General features: G+C 43.1%; 1 protein-coding gene across 2 annotated transcripts in view; it reads left to right on the top strand.

The window, feature by feature from the left end:
• Positions 1–18,056, top strand: part of LOC109956402 (metabotropic glutamate receptor 8-like) — an 81,893-nt gene that overhangs the window by 41,257 nt on the left and 22,580 nt on the right. For both annotated transcript variants that reach the window (XM_020593486.1, XM_020593487.1), the window contains exons 4-7: positions 6,008–6,143; positions 6,872–7,026; positions 7,111–7,248; positions 15,213–15,413. In XM_020593486.1, the coding sequence (XP_020449142.1) occupies positions 6,008–6,143; positions 6,872–7,026; positions 7,111–7,248; positions 15,213–15,413 (630 nt within the window). The remainder of the gene's footprint in view (positions 1–6,007; positions 6,144–6,871; positions 7,027–7,110; positions 7,249–15,212; positions 15,414–18,056) is intronic.

Below are 18,056 nucleotides of genomic sequence, written 5' to 3' on the forward strand. Positions count from 1 at the left end.
GCAGGAATGATCACAAAGATGATCTGAGGGACAATCCAGACAACTGAGGTTGTCTTAGGAGATTTAAACTAGTCACGACAGAAGCTGTGTGGGCTTTTATTTTACACATCTAGATGCAGTACATTGTGTTTCATCGGTGATGAAGAAAACAGGTGCACAAGTGTTTGGGGTGTGCTGCTCCTGCTGCCTGGAATGAAGTGCAAAAAGAGCTAAAGTTCCAAAACAGAATAAGGCTGAGTGGATTTAAACGGATCTTAACCAGTAGACAATTGGAATCTATTGGAAAGTGTAACTGTTTTTAACTGTGGCTGTGTATTAAATTAAATGTGTTTGTATTGGTTTTGGTGGCGATGCTGCTGTCTTGGCCAGGTAGTGCTGTTCAGCACTTCTGTCAGTAGTAATGTCATTGTACAGTTAATAGCTCAGATGTGGAAACACAGAAACCGGTTTGGGCTAAGTGCTGAGAAAGACTGAAGGGTGTTTGTGAGGATTTTATTTAAAGATATGAAATTAGTTCCCCGTCTGCAGCAACTTCTACAGAATCAGAAGCTCAGTGTGTTGAGTCCCAGTTCTGCAGAGATGGAGTCAACCAAAAACCTTCTTTTGTTAAAGGGCATTAAAAAGTAAATGTCATTATTGCTGATAAAGCTCAGTGACTCTGACCAGAGGAAACCCAGACTTACTGTGAAAAACTGCTCCTGTGAGGAATGTAGGCACACAGAGGGTTCACAGTTGAATTTGGGTTTGGACTGGGTCTGCTGCTCTGATGGCAGCAAACTGACAAAACTGATGGAGAACTCCTGTCACTGTTGATGTGTTTGGTGGTGATGGATGCTCTGCTGGTAGTGTTTTACTTTAGTTATTACTCTTCCAAATGTGACAAAGGAGGACATGACTGCAAATGTTCCTCTATCAGGAGGGCAGACTTCCTCTAATACTCAACTGATACTGTGAGAAAATACAAAACCTTCTAAAGCAGAATGTGTGTTGTGATATGGCAAAGGAAAGCAAGCAAAACTGACAGAAGCATGATTTAAAAATACCACATGTCACTGTCAAATGCTGTGGCATTAAAGACTGAAATATCCATCCATCCATTGTCTACACTGCTTATCCCGAAAAGGGCTGTTGGGGGCTGGAGCCAATCCCAGCGGACACTGTGCGAGAGGTGGGGTCCACCCTGGACAGAGAGAACCCACGCAGGCACATGAAGACACACAGTACCCACACAGAAAGGCACCGGGTTGGCCTGGGCTCAAACGCAGAACCTTCTTAACCTTCTTGCTGTGAGGCGACAGTGCTACCCACTGCGCCGCCAAAGACTGAACGATCTAACAACTATTTGATGTGTCAGGAATATGTTCATGGTGCCCAGAGGATGAAACCCAGTCACTTCTAAGTTAAAACAAAACATCTAGAAAGCAGCTTTTGTGGCACTGAAACGAGGTTTCACAGCAGCTTTCAGGGGAGCAAAATAAGTATTCAGAGCCTCACCTTTCAAGTCTCCCTGAGGCTTCATCACAGCTAGTGATGAATACTTCATGTTTCCACGTGTTAGCAGCTTCATCTCGGCATGTCAGTTTTAAATAGCAACAGTTCACACTGATGTGAAGAGCCTCTCACACTTTGGGTGCTGCATCTCATGTTTGCATACAAATGAGAGCAGCAGCAGCTCAGACACCCAGAGGATCCAAACTAAAGCCTCCACTCTGAAGCTGTATTCACACAGTACAGTACACAGCACAAACAGATCAAACAGGAGAGACATTCACTTTGTCATTTAGCTGTAAATGAAATAACAGCTGTCCAAACTGTAGAGGATCCGATGGCTGAACTCTAACAGAGAGAGCTACCACGTCATGTGCCACTGGGTTTATCAGACATAAAGACAGAAATTGAATATTCTGTTCCCTCTGTCATGAGAGGTTTGATTTAGATTTTGTCTGTAACCTGGACCACCTGTCAAGTCAGGAACTGCTTTTCTCAACCATGATGCTTTTGTGTCAAACCACTCCTTCTTTATTTCTGTCACCACACAGCTCTGCTCTGCTGACACAACGTTGACACAACGCTGGCAGCTGTATTAATATTTTTACATACCACTGCAGCAGGACTCTGCTCTCATAGAGTGAACCATGCCACAAATGGAACAGAACCAGTTGCAGTTGTTTATGCTGATGATCAGATCACTCCTTCATGAACAGATGCTGTTCATCAGGCTGAAATTGGCAATCAATGACAAGCATGTTCAGCCGGGAGGGGTTTGTAAATCTGACATGGAAACCTCACACAAACAAGCATCTGAGGTTTAGTGGTGGAAGAAGTACTCAGATTCTTTACTTGGGTAAAAGTAGCAGTGTGAAAATACTTTGTGAAAGTACTGCTCAAGTAAAAGTACAAGGTATTTGCATTAAAGCTAGTGGTTAAGGTGCAGCGCTCTCGCTGCTGCGGCCCGGGTTCGAATCAGGGTTGCGTCAGGAAGGGCATCCGGCGTAAAACACATGCCAAATGTCAACATGCGAGTCGTCAGTGTGACGATTTGCTGTGGCGACCCCTAAACAGGAAAAGCAGAAAGTGACTTTCTATTTGCATCAAAACAAAGTTCATTCTGCAGAACGGCCCGTGTCCCAGTAATGTCTCTGATACTGGATCATAGTGACTAATTACTGTGTTCATCACTTTAATGCTGCAGCTGGTAAAGGTGGAGCTGATGGTAACTACCTTACATACTTATACTGTGAAGTACTTTACATCCTACTGGGTAGCTGGTGGATTTCCCACCAGGATCAATAGCGTATGATGGTTCTACTGGGTTTGGTTCGATTAATCTGATTCTGGTAAGGACCTGAAGTTATCAGGTCCATGTAGTACAGTAAAAAGTACACGGTTTATCTCTGAAACGGAGTGAAGTCACAGGATGAAGGAGGAGGACATGGAAATACTGAAGTACAGTACAGATACCTCAAAATTGTACTTAAGTACAATACTTGAGTAAATACTTAGTTACACTGAGTATAAGAATACAGTTTGTATGTATGGCCCAGTGTCTGCAGCAGCTTATTGTGTTGAACCACCAGTGGATTTCAGTATTTTTACACCTAAATTACAGACACACACGTTTTACTGCTCCCCTCTCAGGGTAAAAGTACTGTTGACTACATAATCCCAAACATGGCTGAACAGAACTGCTGCAGCTGCAGTCTGCTGGCCTGATGGACCTGGCTAATGCAGGAATGGGTTCAGAATAGAATCAATTTTACTCTGAAAGTGTCTGAATGAAGCTATGCTTTGGGGGTAGCTGTGGATGGCGTCTCAGCTCGCTGTGGCCTGTGTGATAGTGATAATGGCAGTGGGATCTTAAATGTTTTTATCTCTGTCCTTCGGCCTGCAGCCTCTGAGCTCAGCCTGTTCAAGTCCTAAACTCTGCCTGCTCCTGGTTCTTCAGTGGAGATAAAACCTACACTCCAGGACATTTCTGTAGTGTATACAGTATTTTACTACACTGCTGCTTCAGCAGCAAAGTTACACTTTATTTTACAGGCGCATCATTTTTTCATAAACCAGTGTGATGTTTCCTGGAGAGAACATTTATCAGAAAAAGTTCCATTCTAGTCCAAGTAAATATCCATGCATTATGCATTTGTTGCTGTAAACTTTGTTCTCCACCGTGGCCTGCCCAGCGGCCTCTGTGAATAATGCCAGAAATGAATGGGGATTAATTAACTGGAGGTGTAACAGCTCCAACAAACACTGTCTGCATGTCCAAATGGCACAGTGCAAACATTTGTGGAACTATTACGTGTAAACTGGGTGCCAATGTACAACGCATTTATTAAATGTTTATATACTACTTACAAACACTAATAGTGGGTTTTAGGTAAAGTGTTACAGGCAGAACAGCACAGATGTTTTTCTGTTCAATTTGCAAGAAGCCGCAGAAACACGATGATTCACTTACCTGCTTGGTTTTGTGTGAATGTCTCCCAGTTAAATTCAGACTCGGTGTAGCCACACCTTCAGTGTCAAGATACATCTCCATTCTTTTATCGCGTTGCTGCAGTAATCTCTCTAGCTCCACTTCCAAATGTCTCTGCTGTCTAAACAGTCGAGGTCAGACTGACACACGGGATTATGTTCAGCTGTGACTCTGGTTTATTTCTCCCTTGAAATTTCCTGTGACAGTCAGCGAGGGAGTCGCTCCAACCTTTTGGCCAAATGGTAAAAAAAGATCCGGTCCAGTGCCAATTAAGTTGGAGCAGCAGTCTGAGGTTTAGCTCCACTCTGACGTCTCCTGTACTTTATTTCATTTCAGAGGCATAACGTTCATCCTCAGAAGCACTGTCCTTGTTTATCTGTCCCAGGGGCAAGGCTGCAGGGACGGCATCACAAAGCTGTCAGTGAGGACGAAGCAGAGAGTTTAATGATGTGACGAGGGGGAGAAAACTGCGACCTTTATCACTGAACCCTGCAGGGAAATCAGCTGATTGCAGCAGCAGAGAAAAGAAAAGAGGACATTAGTAACATCGGTCTGTGTCATGCCATTCTCACCAAGATTAAGATTTTGCCAAGTAGATCTTTGTTCAGGTTTTTGGTACCAGGTTTTCAGCTTGACTGTTCTTGTAAAGATACTAGGTTAGATCAGTATGTTTTGGAAAGCCAAGACATCATTGTTCTCTGTACTTGCCTGCCTCGTTCCAAGTTCAACATTAGTTACTGAAACAGGCAGCTACACTTCCAGCTTGGTTCCTTCTGGGTCAAGTCCTTTTCCTCGAAGGATGACAAAACCTCCTGCTTTGTTTCACTGATCCTGTGGTGACATGTCACAGCAGCAGAGAAAAGATAAAAACAAGACAAACTGAGGAAATAAAACATCACAGCAGAGGTATAAAGAAAATAACCAGTAATGTAAAGCAACTCTGGTTTACAGATGGAAGCAGATGTGTGAATGCATTCACGGCCAGATGGTCACACTGCTGAGCAAACAGCAGCGTTCAACCTGCTGCTAATGTAAAGGAGGCATTTTCTAAACTCTATTATCATTGCTCCCAGTGTTATCTGTAAGTTGGTGCACTACATGGGTCCAGACTGAAATATCTCAACAGCTATTAGGTTTTGTACAGATGCTAGTTCACTGGCAGTGGCTCCTCATCACTCTGATCCCCTAACTTCATGTAACACAGACTGGTTAAGGTTTTTAAATTTGGGTTGAGGTATTTCAGTGGGTTTAGAGATTTGATGGATGATTTTCTAATATTCCCTGAGCACTTATTTCACAGCAACTGCCAAAGATCAAAAACAAATGTTGTTTTTGGTCTGTATGCACACGTACCTGTCAGCTCTGTACATCACACACTGTGAAAAACAAGCTCTGATTGGTTGGTGGTTCTCTGTCATGCCTCATCAAGGATCTGTCAGTCTATAACCCACAAGTCTGTTTCTGTCTTTGGAGACAGTAACGATGACATTCTGTCTACAGCCCATCTCTCCTTCAGCCTTTACATATTCAGCTGGTTGGTGAGTCACATCTTCACCCAGACAGTTGTGTTGGATGGCTACCTCTATTTTAAATGATGACTCCCACCCTTTGCATAGTGACTTTGAACTTTTTCCTTCTGGACAGAGGTTTCTGGTCCCAAGGTGCAGAACAGAGCGGTACAAAAACAGTTTTGTTCCTGCGGCTAAAACTGAGCCGAGCAGGCTGTGGTCATATCTGCACATGCTTTGTTGAAGCAACTATTATCTTGGTCCTAAACTTGTTTATATTCCAGAACTTGACTGAGTGATTTCTATGTATTGATAGCTTTCTTTTTTATGCTTGAATTGGTGGAGCCTTGTGTATTTGCATTTTTACCATTTACTTTTAGTGTTTTAATTTGTTTTTAGAGTTCTTATTGTGTTGTTTCATGTCACCTTTGTAATTGTGTGTCAAAATGGACACCTCCATCTTGCTCCATCTTGCTGCAAAACAAATTTACCTACCAATAAAGTACCTGAACCTCTCTCTCAGGTCGGGTGTGCATCGCTCAGTCTCTGAAGGTTCCTCGGGAGCCAAGACCTGGTGAGTTTGACAAGATCATCCTCCGTCTACTGGAGACACCTAACGCCCGCGCTGTCGTCATGTTCGCCAACGAGGACGACATCCGGTACAAATGCACACCGACACAAGTTTGATTTTCTGAGGATGAGAGGTGGATTGGTACAGCATGTTTTAAAGCACTGTTGTGGCCTCATCATTAGCTTTGGGTAGTTAGTTTAGACTTATTCTGTCACGGGGAGCACAACACAGGCTTCAGGGTTTATATAATGCTTCTATCATCCCGAGACACTGAAGTACAGTAATATAAAGAGAAATGGTCATACTCTAGAGTGTGTGAGACTGTCTGTAGATCATACTGAAGTTTTTGCCAATTACCCATGTTCATGTTCACTGATGTTTTTAAATTCCACTTTAAGTATTCTAATGTCTAAACACAAACAATCCTCATGAATTATTAAGAAAATAAACAACTGATCTTGTTCTGAAGGACAGCAAAAACAGTTTCCCACAGTTAGCTGGGTACAGCCCTAGTATTTTATAATATCTGAGTTAAGGTGGAAAACCAGTAGATAATGTGGAAATACTCTAGTGAAGTACATTACACTCGAGCAAATGTACTTGCTTACTTGCTAACAATGTCTTTCTCAATCAAAATGACAGTTTGTCCACTTCTTCGATCAGTTTATGGCCAAATGCCTCCAAACTAGTGACATCAGTTCCAGCTGTGATTAGTGCTAATTAGCAAATGCTAACACAATAAACTAAACATCATGTTCTGCTGTGCACCTCTTGTTGGCGACTGATTCTCTGCTGTCTCACTTGTGACCCTGACAGGCGCATCCTCGATGCGGCGAAACGTAACAACCTGACGGGTCACTTCCTGTGGGTGGGCTCTGACAGCTGGGGCTCTAAGATCGCGCCGGTGGTCCAGCAGGAACAGGTGGCTGAGGGTGCTGTCACCATTCTCCCCAAGAGAGCATCTGTGGATGGTGAGGCAGAAGACCGCTCATATTCTTGGAGACATTGTGATGGAGATCATCACTGTAAAAACCTTGTTTTGTTTGTTTTTGCAGCATTTGACCGTTACTTCAAGAGCCGCTCTCTGTCCAACAACCGCAGGAACGTCTGGTTCGCCGAGTTCTGGGAGGAAAACTTCGGCTGTAAGCTGGGGATGCACGGCAAGAGGCCCGGCAGCCCCAAGAAATGTACAGGTAGAAATCACAGATGTTCCACAGCCTCCACCTCCTCTCCTTACCTGTTTTTGCTTCTGCAGGCCAGCTGTGCCTTAGAGAACCTGTTTCTTTAGTGTAAAATAAATTGACTTTATGAGCAGAGTCACAGCTGGAAATCTGATGTGCTCCTCTGCTTTCACTTTGCTCTCACCCTGTAGCCAAAAGCTCCAAAACTACAAAGCGTGATTGGACCTTTGCTCCTGAATGAGCTGTTGTGAGGAGGCTCAGAGGGTAGGAACAAGAAGGAAACGTGGTTTCTTTATGTGCTGCAGAAACGGCATGCGGTTTACACGCAGGCCTCACAGTGCAAGACGTACACAGAGCCTTGAGCTAGATAACTAGCAGTACACCTGTTTAAAAATACCCCTACCTTCAAAACTTTATGTAGGTAAGTTAGAGTATTATCAGTCAGAAGTACTTAACATAGCAAAGGTAAAGTGTTAATATAAGGGAGCAGTGAGTATAATATCTCTGTAGTGGAGTAGATGTAAAACCTGGTATGAAGTAGTGAAGTACAAGTAGCTCAGAATTCTACTCCAGTACTTGAGTAATTATACCTAGTTGCGTCCCACCAGTGAGTAAATGTAATAATACTCCTCTAGAAGTAAGTGACCTGTGTTAAAAACAATCCTACAAAGTATCAGAAGTAGAAGTAGTCATTCTGCAGACAGATAACTAATATACTGATACTGTACTGATTGTTTACACAGATGATCAGTGTTTGAGCTTGTTTTAAACACTTAGGTGGTTCCCAAGCTAGGGGTTGGGCCCCTCCAAAGGGTCATTCAATAGATCTGAGGGGTTGTGTCACATCTGTTTTCAGGTTTTGGCTTCTTTTTTTGTGAATTACTGGTTCATTTTACTTTTTGTCGCCTGAACAGTTATTTAAGCAAAACTATCTGAGAAGATTAGAGAGGAAACCTTTTCTTGTGACAACACTTTAAGAAAGTGTCACAAACAAAAGACGTGAACTTCTGGTTTAATCTTTAACAGCTTCTGTTTTATAAATTTGTCATTTGCTTATTAGTAAAAGTAACTAGTAGAAGTATAAACTATAACAGAAACACATAAGTCTGAACTGTTTTTGCCATCTGGGCTCATTTGCCTCCTTTGGTGTGGAAGGAAAATGTGCCAAAATCCAGACCGTCGTGTGTTGTGCTCACTGTTCCAGCAAAGAGGTTTTACTGAGAACAATTACGTGGTTGCAGCACCTGATCCACTTTCCTCCCCCAATCTTCTCTCTGTTGGACAAGTAGGAGCTGCTAAGAGATTCATCTGTCAGTCTGATTAAATCAATGTCTGTCTTTTATTCTTCAGGGACAGAAAAATGAGGTTGTGACAGCTTGACGAAAGACACCTGAACATTTAACGTCAAGTCCTGTGATACTGTAGGTGAGAAAGAGAAGCTGCTAGACGCTCTGCTTGGTGTTTGTGTGACTTTGTTTTTACAAAGTGGTGGTGACCTGTGTGTGAAGCTAGGTGCAAACTTTAGATCATTTAGAACCCTCCAGTAACACAGAGGTGACCCTCAGAGAAGGAATCATGTGTGGACATAGCTATTTATGAGCTAAGACAAATGGAAATCATGTGCGCACAGTGGAATGTGCATACTTTGTTTGTGTCTCACCCGGTTGGCAAATGTTTTATTACTGAACAAAATAAACTGATGGATCTGTTTGATAAAAACGCCAGTTTCCTTCTGTTATGATGCAGGTCTACTACGCCTGTTGTGTTTGGAGACGGTTTAGTTACAGTTTCATGTGCTTTTGTCTTGTCATGGGGAAAAAAGTCATTTTCAGTCATATTTCATCTCAGTTATCTCTCCTGTATCACAGTTTGAATTACGAGCTTATCTCCCACCATCAGTGTCGGGCCTCAGTGTTTCTGCAGCCGGGGGTCCAAAATCTGGTGGAAAGCCTGAAACCAGAAGAGTGGAGGCCATAATAGCACATGAATAAACAGTTTTAGGCTGACATGTAGACGTATTCAGAGCCTGATGTGAGCAGGTGGAGCACTGCCAATGAAAGGAGCCCAGTAACAGATGTGAATGCGATTCCTGGATCAGCCTCATTTACTAGAGTGGAAATCCACAGAACCTGAGAGAGTGCTGGTGTGCTATTTCATCACACTTGTCTAAGACCTGGTCCAGGCTGCAGGGCTAATGCTCTGCTGTCTCTCTGGACCGCTCTGGCACTTGACCTCTCTTCCATTTATATTCATGAGCTGGATTTGTGACCACTGCTGCCTGCCAATAAACATGCTGGATAATTATTTTGGGGCCTGAGTACTTGACAGCCTTGGTCAGTAATTAATCCGCTATTTATTCAGTCATGTTCAGTGAATGAATATCAATGACTGTAATTACTGTAAGATAAAGGGTGTGTTACAGTCAGCTGGAAGAGAAGATTTTGGACAATGAGTCCGCCTACAGGGCGAAGGTTCAGCATCTGACAGAATGGTGTTTTCCCAATAACCTAGATTTAAACACTATAGAAACCAAGAAAGTGATAGTGAACTTTAGACAGTCAAAGTGCACTCTGTATATCCAGGAAGGGTAGAGAGCACATCTCAGCTGACCTCACCTGGACCACACACATCTCAGGCGGGACAGGCCCAAAGCTTTACTTCCTCAGGATGTTAAAGCTCACTCACTTCCCTCATCACCTGCTGATTAACTTCTACCAGTCAGCAATAGAGAGCCTGCTGACCTGCTGTGACACCGTGTGCAGAGAAGGAGCCTCCGTGGGCCCGGGGCCTTCGCAAACGTATCTGACATGTGAAACTATTTGTGCAAGGTATTGGTTAAATACAAGTGAACAATCAGAACCTCAGCATCAGAAATTAGCTGCTGTGTCCCAGCTGCTGCTCCGATAGTGCTGCCAGTCTTTACCTAGACCCGGTGGATGGCTGCCATCAGAACACAGCTCCCCATTTATTTTGTTGGAGGCTCCAGACTGAGTTTTGGAGTCATCACACAGATAAACAGCTGAGCCAGCAGCTGTAAGCTTCCACCTGTGTGTGTCTGTAGCATTGTCTTTCAGAGCTGTAAAGCGCAGGGAGCTCCGGGTGCTGACAGGCTCTGTCATATGTGTTCACTTTAGTTAGTTTTTCGTGCATCACATTTGTTTTGATACAAATAAATGTTATAAAGATGCAACTGTGTGTTTGTTACCTTCCAGGGTGGAGCTCAGGAAAACATATTAAACACTACCAACATTTAAAAGAACAAATACATTCCATGGGGAGCCAAAATCTAAAGCCTCTCTGTAGGCTGGTGTCAGTTGTGTCCGCAGCTGTGTTGCTTCAAACGCTCCGACAGAGAAGCAGCAGCAGCTGCAGGTGCATTTCACCTGACACGCTGTGTACGATCCCTCCAGAGGTCACCGGGGAAGACCTGCTCATTAACTGTAATTAATTAGCATGATTAAATATCCATGAGCTGGGCAATGTTCCATCAGCCACCCCTCAGGGAAAACACCACCGCCACTTTCCCAGCGCCTTGTTTCCCACAACAGCTCCTCCAAGATGAACAATCATACAGGTCGCTTGTCCGTACCCTTGGACACAGGGTTGGAATTACACTGCAGCTTTTGAGAGGAACTCATTTCCTCCAGTTTTACAGGCAATAGATCTGTCACAAAAACCTGTCAGAACCGTGATTGATTCAGAAGCAGAGGGAGAGACGTTGGCAAACTATCACTGCCTCTAATGTTTGAGATTTGTTTTATAATTCGTTTGCCAGTGCCTGGAAAAATCACTAGGGTGCTGGTAAGATGAGAGAGGCTGTATGCGCTGCCAGGAGGTGGTCTCCAGCCGGTCACTGAGAATCACTGATCTGACACCAAATCAATGCACAGTAATTACACATAGAAGCACTAAATAATATATGGAAGCAGCTCAGGAGCCATGATGGATGAAAAATACCCTGCACATGTTCTGATCAGCCATGTTACAGGCATTACTGACAGCTTATAGACATGGACTGGGCCCCTGGACCTGTGCCTGGCGGGGCATTTTAATACCATTACACATTATTAAATCATGGTTTTAATGCCATTTTGTCAATTTTAAGTGTTTTCTTTAACTCCTTAAAAAGTCCTTAACTATGCAGTTAGTGTATTTAACTGCATTTTGATGTATCCCAAGGCATTGATTTGTTCCACTGGAACTCACACTGAATTCAGAGGTCACAGAAAATCAGCCAAATCATCTGTATCAGTCTGAAAACCTCTGTCTCAGATCCTTTTACAGTCGTGCTCCTGCTCCGCTCTGAAGGTCGAGTTCTGAACCTCTGTGGCTCAGTTGTCCCCGATCTCACCCCCCTCCAGATGATGGATTCTCTGTCAGCCTTTCATTGATTGAGATCTAAAATTAGTGTTCGCTTTGTCTGTGTGAGAGCAGCAGTGACAGACAGAGAAGCCTGTTTGGATAATGGAGACGTGTTTGTTGTCTGAACACCCGATTTACATGTAGAGATCTTGATGACAGCGTGTCTTAGATGGAGCTGGTTCTGTTTCCTCTCATGTTCCCAGTGCAGCACGAACTGAACATTAAGAGTCGTGGAGGAGCTTTTATTCAGGGGAACTCTTCCACCTGGGGACTGCAGGTTCACCAGCAAACATGAAGATTTGCTTTTGTTCTTCTTGGTTTAACAACATGTCTGCTGAGTTCTCATCTTTTGCACTATAGTTCCTTCTGTGTGTTTTGCTGATCTTAACTGAGTGGATATGCAAAGCCAGATGTGCATTTGCACTCCTCTTTGTGTTTTCTGTTGGTATATGTTTTCTCCCTTTGTGCTCCAGTTAGTTTGGTTAGGAACTTCAAAATGTTTTTGTATGTGTGTTTAAAGGATCTGCATTGACTTTGGATTTGAGATGTGTTGGTCTTGACTTGGATTTGGGATTTATCTGTCTTGGCTTATTGGTCTTGACTAAACACTTCGCTCCGTACTTGTCCTGATTTGTTGGTCTTGGTTTGAGACTTGAAACTGTACTTCCTAAAGAAGGCCTGAAAGTCACTGGTGACTTGCAAAACAACAAATTTCTCTGTATTTTTAAATAAAACAAAACTTATATGAAGGTCAGATGTGACAGTCTGAGCAATAAACTTTAAATGTCACAGACGTGTAATGTTGTTTGTTCTCGTTTTATGCAAATCACTTTCTGAACTTAAAGATAAGCACAAAATAGTTTTCGGTGCTGGCATGAATGCAGGATGAATTCCTGAGTGTTTGAACAGCCCTTAGATGTTTTTGTTCTGTCAGTCAGAATCAGTGACGTGAAGAAACATTGTTATTAATCCTCTGCTGATGAATCTGACACTGTCACTTATAAACAACAGAGCCAGTACAAAAGACTATTAATGTAAATATATATGGGTGTTAGATGATGCAGCTAGGCAGGTCTCCCTGAAACTCATCCCTTCACTGGTAAGCTCTCTAATTAGTTTGCTGTTTATCTAATTGAAGCCTAACGGTGTCTGTGAGAGAGAGAGGAGAAGAGAAACAAGCTCATCCTGTTGGGCAAGAATTAGACTTAACCTGCCAGTGATGTGTAATTGAAATGCCAGCAGCTGTGATGAAGCAGTCTGTTGAGCACGCCGCCTCACCTCAGTCAGTGTTCGGCTTTCATTATCATCATCATCATCCTTGTTGTTGAGCTTCGAGGCTCATTAGCAGGCAGGGAGGTGAAGGAGGCTGGGGCTGGTCACCACTGTCCAAGCCTGAAGCTCACGTTCACCTCCTTCTCACAAATCAGACATTATTAATGATGTTTCTTGGGATGCTAGGTAGTTTATAAGGTTTTCGTTTCACTTGATATCATCTTTACAGCGAGTGAAACAATGTTGCTGTGTTGTTTTCTTTTCATCCTGCAAATCATCGGTGTCAGTCAACATCAATCTGGTCTAGAGCAAAACAAGTTTCTGATAAATCTCCAGGAAAAAATCACGGTCCTGAGGATTTTGATGTTCATAGTCCCATGACTTCTACTTTAGAGCTGTTCTCAGGCCAAATGATTGGGATATCTTAAAGCTGCACTACCATGGATTTGATTGTGATTAGTTTTTGTCAGTAGCGTGCAGTTATACACTTCTGATGAAAACTGAACACGTAGCACTGACATATGATCACATTTTAAGTTCATACGTTGAACCTGTTACTGAACTCCCAGCTGTTGCAGAGCAACATGCTCCTTCATGCACAGTGGGGTCTGTGTGTCCACATGTTGACGTGTCCTTGGGCAAGACACTGAACCCCCCCGTTGCCCCCGATGGTTAGAGCCATTGGTTGAGTTGGCGCCGCAGATGGCTGCCATTGGTTCTGTACCGGAAACAAATTCCTTGTGTGTAACATACTTGGCCAATAAAGGTGATTATCCTTATAAATCTCAGTTCACTGTTCCCTCTCTGTTCACTCTGACTTTGGTCTCCGCCACCTCCTGAGGGAAACCTCTGGCTGGTAAATGCTCCACTGTGTTCCCCAGCTGGTCTCTCACTGTGTCTGTCTGCTGCTGAGCAAGTCGTGGACACCGGAATCGTCTGTCCTGCTGCAGTCTAAAACCAACAGTAGGAGAGTGAACCAGGACAGTAAAGCTGTGGCCCTGACACTAAACATGGAGAAACCGCTGTGAAGCTCTGTAAAGCTGAAGGAGCTGCAGAGTCAGGGGATAATTCTTAACAGGTTCATCACTATGACAGACTCTTTTGTCACATTGTTTTCACATTGTCATTTGATACATTGTTATTGTGAAAAGATTGATTACAACCTTTTCTGAAGAGTGGATGATCTGTAACAGCTGGATCTGGCTGTGAAATTGGACATTTACTGTCATTAAATGTTCCATAGTCAGCACTAGAAACTTCTATACTCAAAACTAGTTTGACTAGAATGAATATAAATATAAATAGATGGATACTTTATTGATCCGGAGGGAAGTTCGGACATCCGGTAGCAACAGCAATGGTTACCAAACTGTAAGACAGCCATAGAAATATGTCATCGTTGTTGCTTTAACCCCAGCTGCTTCTGTCAGTCAGTCAGACTGGGGGGGTCCAGTCGGGCACCATTTGAATTTCCAGGATCAAATGTGTATTCTTTAAATATTGTAGAGATTCTCATCATGGTCACTGAGCAGCGATCATCGGCAGTTCAGCTGCTCACCATCCAGGCCCATTTTAAAGCTATGCAGATGTGTAACCAGTCTTTATTGCCAGAGTAAATATCTCCCCTTGGATCGATCCCCACCGCCTGTCTGCTATTAAAATACAAATTGAATTTCATTTCTAAGCTCCTATTAATTCAGAGATGTCTGTTGATGGAGGGTGTCGTCCAGCTAGCTTCCTCCTCTTTCTTTCTCCTTCCTCTTTGCTCTCTGACCGACGCCATGATTGCAGAGCGCCACAGCTCTAATAACAATAATTACTCTGCGAAAAATTTTGGAAGGACTTTACAGAGATTTCATATTAAAATGACTATCTTCTCCACTCTGTTACAGTATTTAATCATGGCTAATGAGACGAAGCCAAATGTATTTTTTTATGCTAATGGCTTAGTTACTGGAAATGTCTCATTTCACATTTCCATGATCTTTTGTTGAGTTACTTTCTGGCAGGCAGCAAGGGCAAGCTAAAAAAAAAGGAAATGCATTAGAAAGACACTGAGACAAAATTAATTTAGAATTTGTTATATAATATATATTTGTAATATACATTTTGCCTCAAGCCTAAGGATAGTGATGTCCATTAATCAGTCTGTAGATCACTTTAACCTGCTACTACTGTTTGATTGACAGGAACTCCACAACAATACGGATGAATCCCACAAGCAAACTGTGTGGCAGCTCAGTGCGTTCACCAAGGCAAAAACAATTTAAAAGTGTGATTAAGATCTATGTTTGAAATAACAAAATTCTCATAATTACAAGGTGTTTCAATTTCTCTCTCAGGTCTGGAGAAAGTGGGCCGTGACTCCACCTACGAGCAGGAGGGGAAGGTGCAGTTTGTGATGGACGCCGTATATGCCATGGCCCATGCTCTCCACCACATGCATCGTGAGCTCTGCGCAGGAAACCCCGGCTTGTGCCTGCGTATGGCTAACATTGACGGCAAAGAGCTGCTGGCCCACATCCGCTCCGTCAACTTCAATGGTAAGAGCTGCTGCTCGGTCACAATCTGTGTCCTCGCCAGTCCTCCAACTTCTACAACCCATATGGTCATGTCTCCGTTCCCTCTCATACGACCCATAGGGATGCATCATTAAATAAGTCTCCTACAGTCACAGTAGATTTTACAACAAACCCACCGAATTTAAAGCCAACCTATGTTGCACTACCAAGCTTTACGGACCTTTGTTGTCATGGAAACAGCCATAAACATGATGGCTAGCTAGTAGCAAGCTGCTAGAATTCTGTCATCTTGGAAACTGTCATAAAAATGATGCTATGGTTATGAAACCGTCACGGTTTCAATTAAAAATTGCAGCCTTTATACTTCAATTCTTGAATGTCTTCAAGTTACTTGGGAAACTGTTCCTGTTTGTTATTATTATGCACGTTTTAAAACCATTATATCCTGGAAAAAAGCACATTGTGTTTGGGAAAGCAGAAGTCCTTTTTCTAGTGACGTGCCTCCACCTTGTTTTGCACAATATCACATTCAGACTACAAGCCACAGCATTGCTCTCACACACAGTTCCAGGTCACAGTCTGTTTATTACTCACATCAAAACCGTGGCATTGCATCGTTTTTCTGGGCTGAGCACAAGACTTCACATTCACAACACATGCACACCAGGAAATCCAAGAATTCAAACATAAATGAAAGTTATTCTCATCAAACTTCTGCATGTCTGAGGAGAAAACCATTAAAAAAGGATTTAACAGTTATGCCTAAATCTCAGGTTGTCAGTTGAAGCATCCAATGTTTTCTTTGTTGCATCATTGTTCACGGAGCAGCGAAGCAGCACAGCACGTTTTACAAACCTCGTCTCGTCTCAGAATGACTCCACTACAATGGAAATGGAGAAGTACGATAGAAAAGAAGAGCAGAGCAGTGATATGCATGGACCGTTTCTGTACTCGTGTGTTCTGCTCGCTGCTGCTCTGATGCGTTGCTCAGCTCTGGTGCTGAATGCAAATCACTGCTGAGCCAGACCACATTGTTTCGTCCAGTATGACAGTGCTGTCAAGATCCAGTCAGGAGAGACATCCACAGTCTGTTGCCAGTTACCACTGGAACCAGGAGACAAATTTATTTCCCTGACTGAGTGGAAATTTGATGTTTTCACATCACACAGTTAGATGCAAGCAATGGCACTAGTACGTGAAGCATTTGTTGCTGTTATAGTTGCCTGTGGATTAGTATTCATCTACAGCCACTCTGCAGGTGTGCTAGACTGTACTCTCTGCCCTCTAGAGACTCCATGAATGACAGGGTTCTCAGTTGTAGGTAAATGATTAAATTGAATTGGGAATGTTGACAAATGAAAATATCTATAGAGACGACAAAAAGCAGGGGCCACCAAACTGAATGTGGAGCTGCTCGGCATTTGTTCTGCAGAGCTTCAGCTGTGAATGTACTGCGCTGGTTGTACTTACTTCTCAGTCTTTTAAGATATCACCAGAACCAAATGGCCTGTCCAGTCTAAAGTCAGTGTTTAGTGTGACCTCCCTTTGCACTTAGCACAGCTTGAATTCCTCTGGGGAGACTGTTTGCATATCTCGGCCTTTCCCCTTCTGAAAAGGTGGTTTCTTGGCTGCCGTTCTTCCTCTACGGCCGTTCCTGATCAGGCTTTGGACTGATGCTGCTGGGTTTCCTCCGGTCTCTCAAAGAAGAAACATCTCATCAGAATTTGATGCTCCACTCCTGATTTTGTCCTCAATCTCTTTGGATTCTTCTTTACAATGGCTTGAACACGGCATCTGAAGTATCCAGTTTGCTTGGTGATCTTTGTTTTTTGATACTGTGTACATATTTCCTATATTTTAGGCAACAAATCTAATGGTGGCCTAAGTTTTTGCGCAGTACTGCACCTGTTCTTGAGTTTCTCACATTTCATACTGTACATATCTGGTTATGTGAGCTGAGATTAAAAATCCATGATTGCCAAAATTCTAATTGCCCAAAAACAATGAATTGATTGGCTGGAGTCATGAAGTTTCTCTGTCTGACTGATGTGAAGCGGGACTTAGACAACGATGGGAAAAGACGAGCAGGTATGAGGGCAATATAAAAGAAGTTGAGATGATTAAGGAAGTAAAGGAAGAAAATAAAAAACATTATTCATTATCCCAGCTTTCATCAGCATCTTCATTTCAGTCAGCACAACTGTTCTCAGCTGCCGTTTCCCCACCATCTCATCATCACACCGTGGGATAACTCATCACTCCCTCGCTAACTCTTCTTTTGTTCTTTGTCCTCTTCATCTTCATCTCCCTCCCTTCCTCATCATCGCCATCCCAACTAATCTCAACGCAGCCAACCTCCCAGTGAGCAAAGTCCTTTGTCAGCAGAAAGTGTGAATGCTGAGGCCGTCATCAGGGAATCCTCCCCTCATTATTAAACACTAAATATGGTCGTCAGGTTTTATTTCCTCCTGTTTCCAGATTTATTATTCTCGCTTCTCAGTGGGAGCTGCTGCAGCCTGATCTGTCTGCATTCACACAGCTTTCCAAAATCAAAAAGCTTCTCACACACACAGCTGTGGAATAATAAATCTCACACTGCTCGTATGTGCCGAGACATTAAGTTTACCTATTGATGGGTTTGAGAAAATGCCTAAAGAACTATGG

Source organism: Monopterus albus, unplaced genomic scaffold (assembly GCF_001952655.1).
Source record: "Monopterus albus unplaced genomic scaffold, M_albus_1.0 scaffold19.1, whole genome shotgun sequence".
Taxonomy (NCBI): Eukaryota; Metazoa; Chordata; class Actinopteri; order Synbranchiformes; family Synbranchidae; genus Monopterus; species Monopterus albus.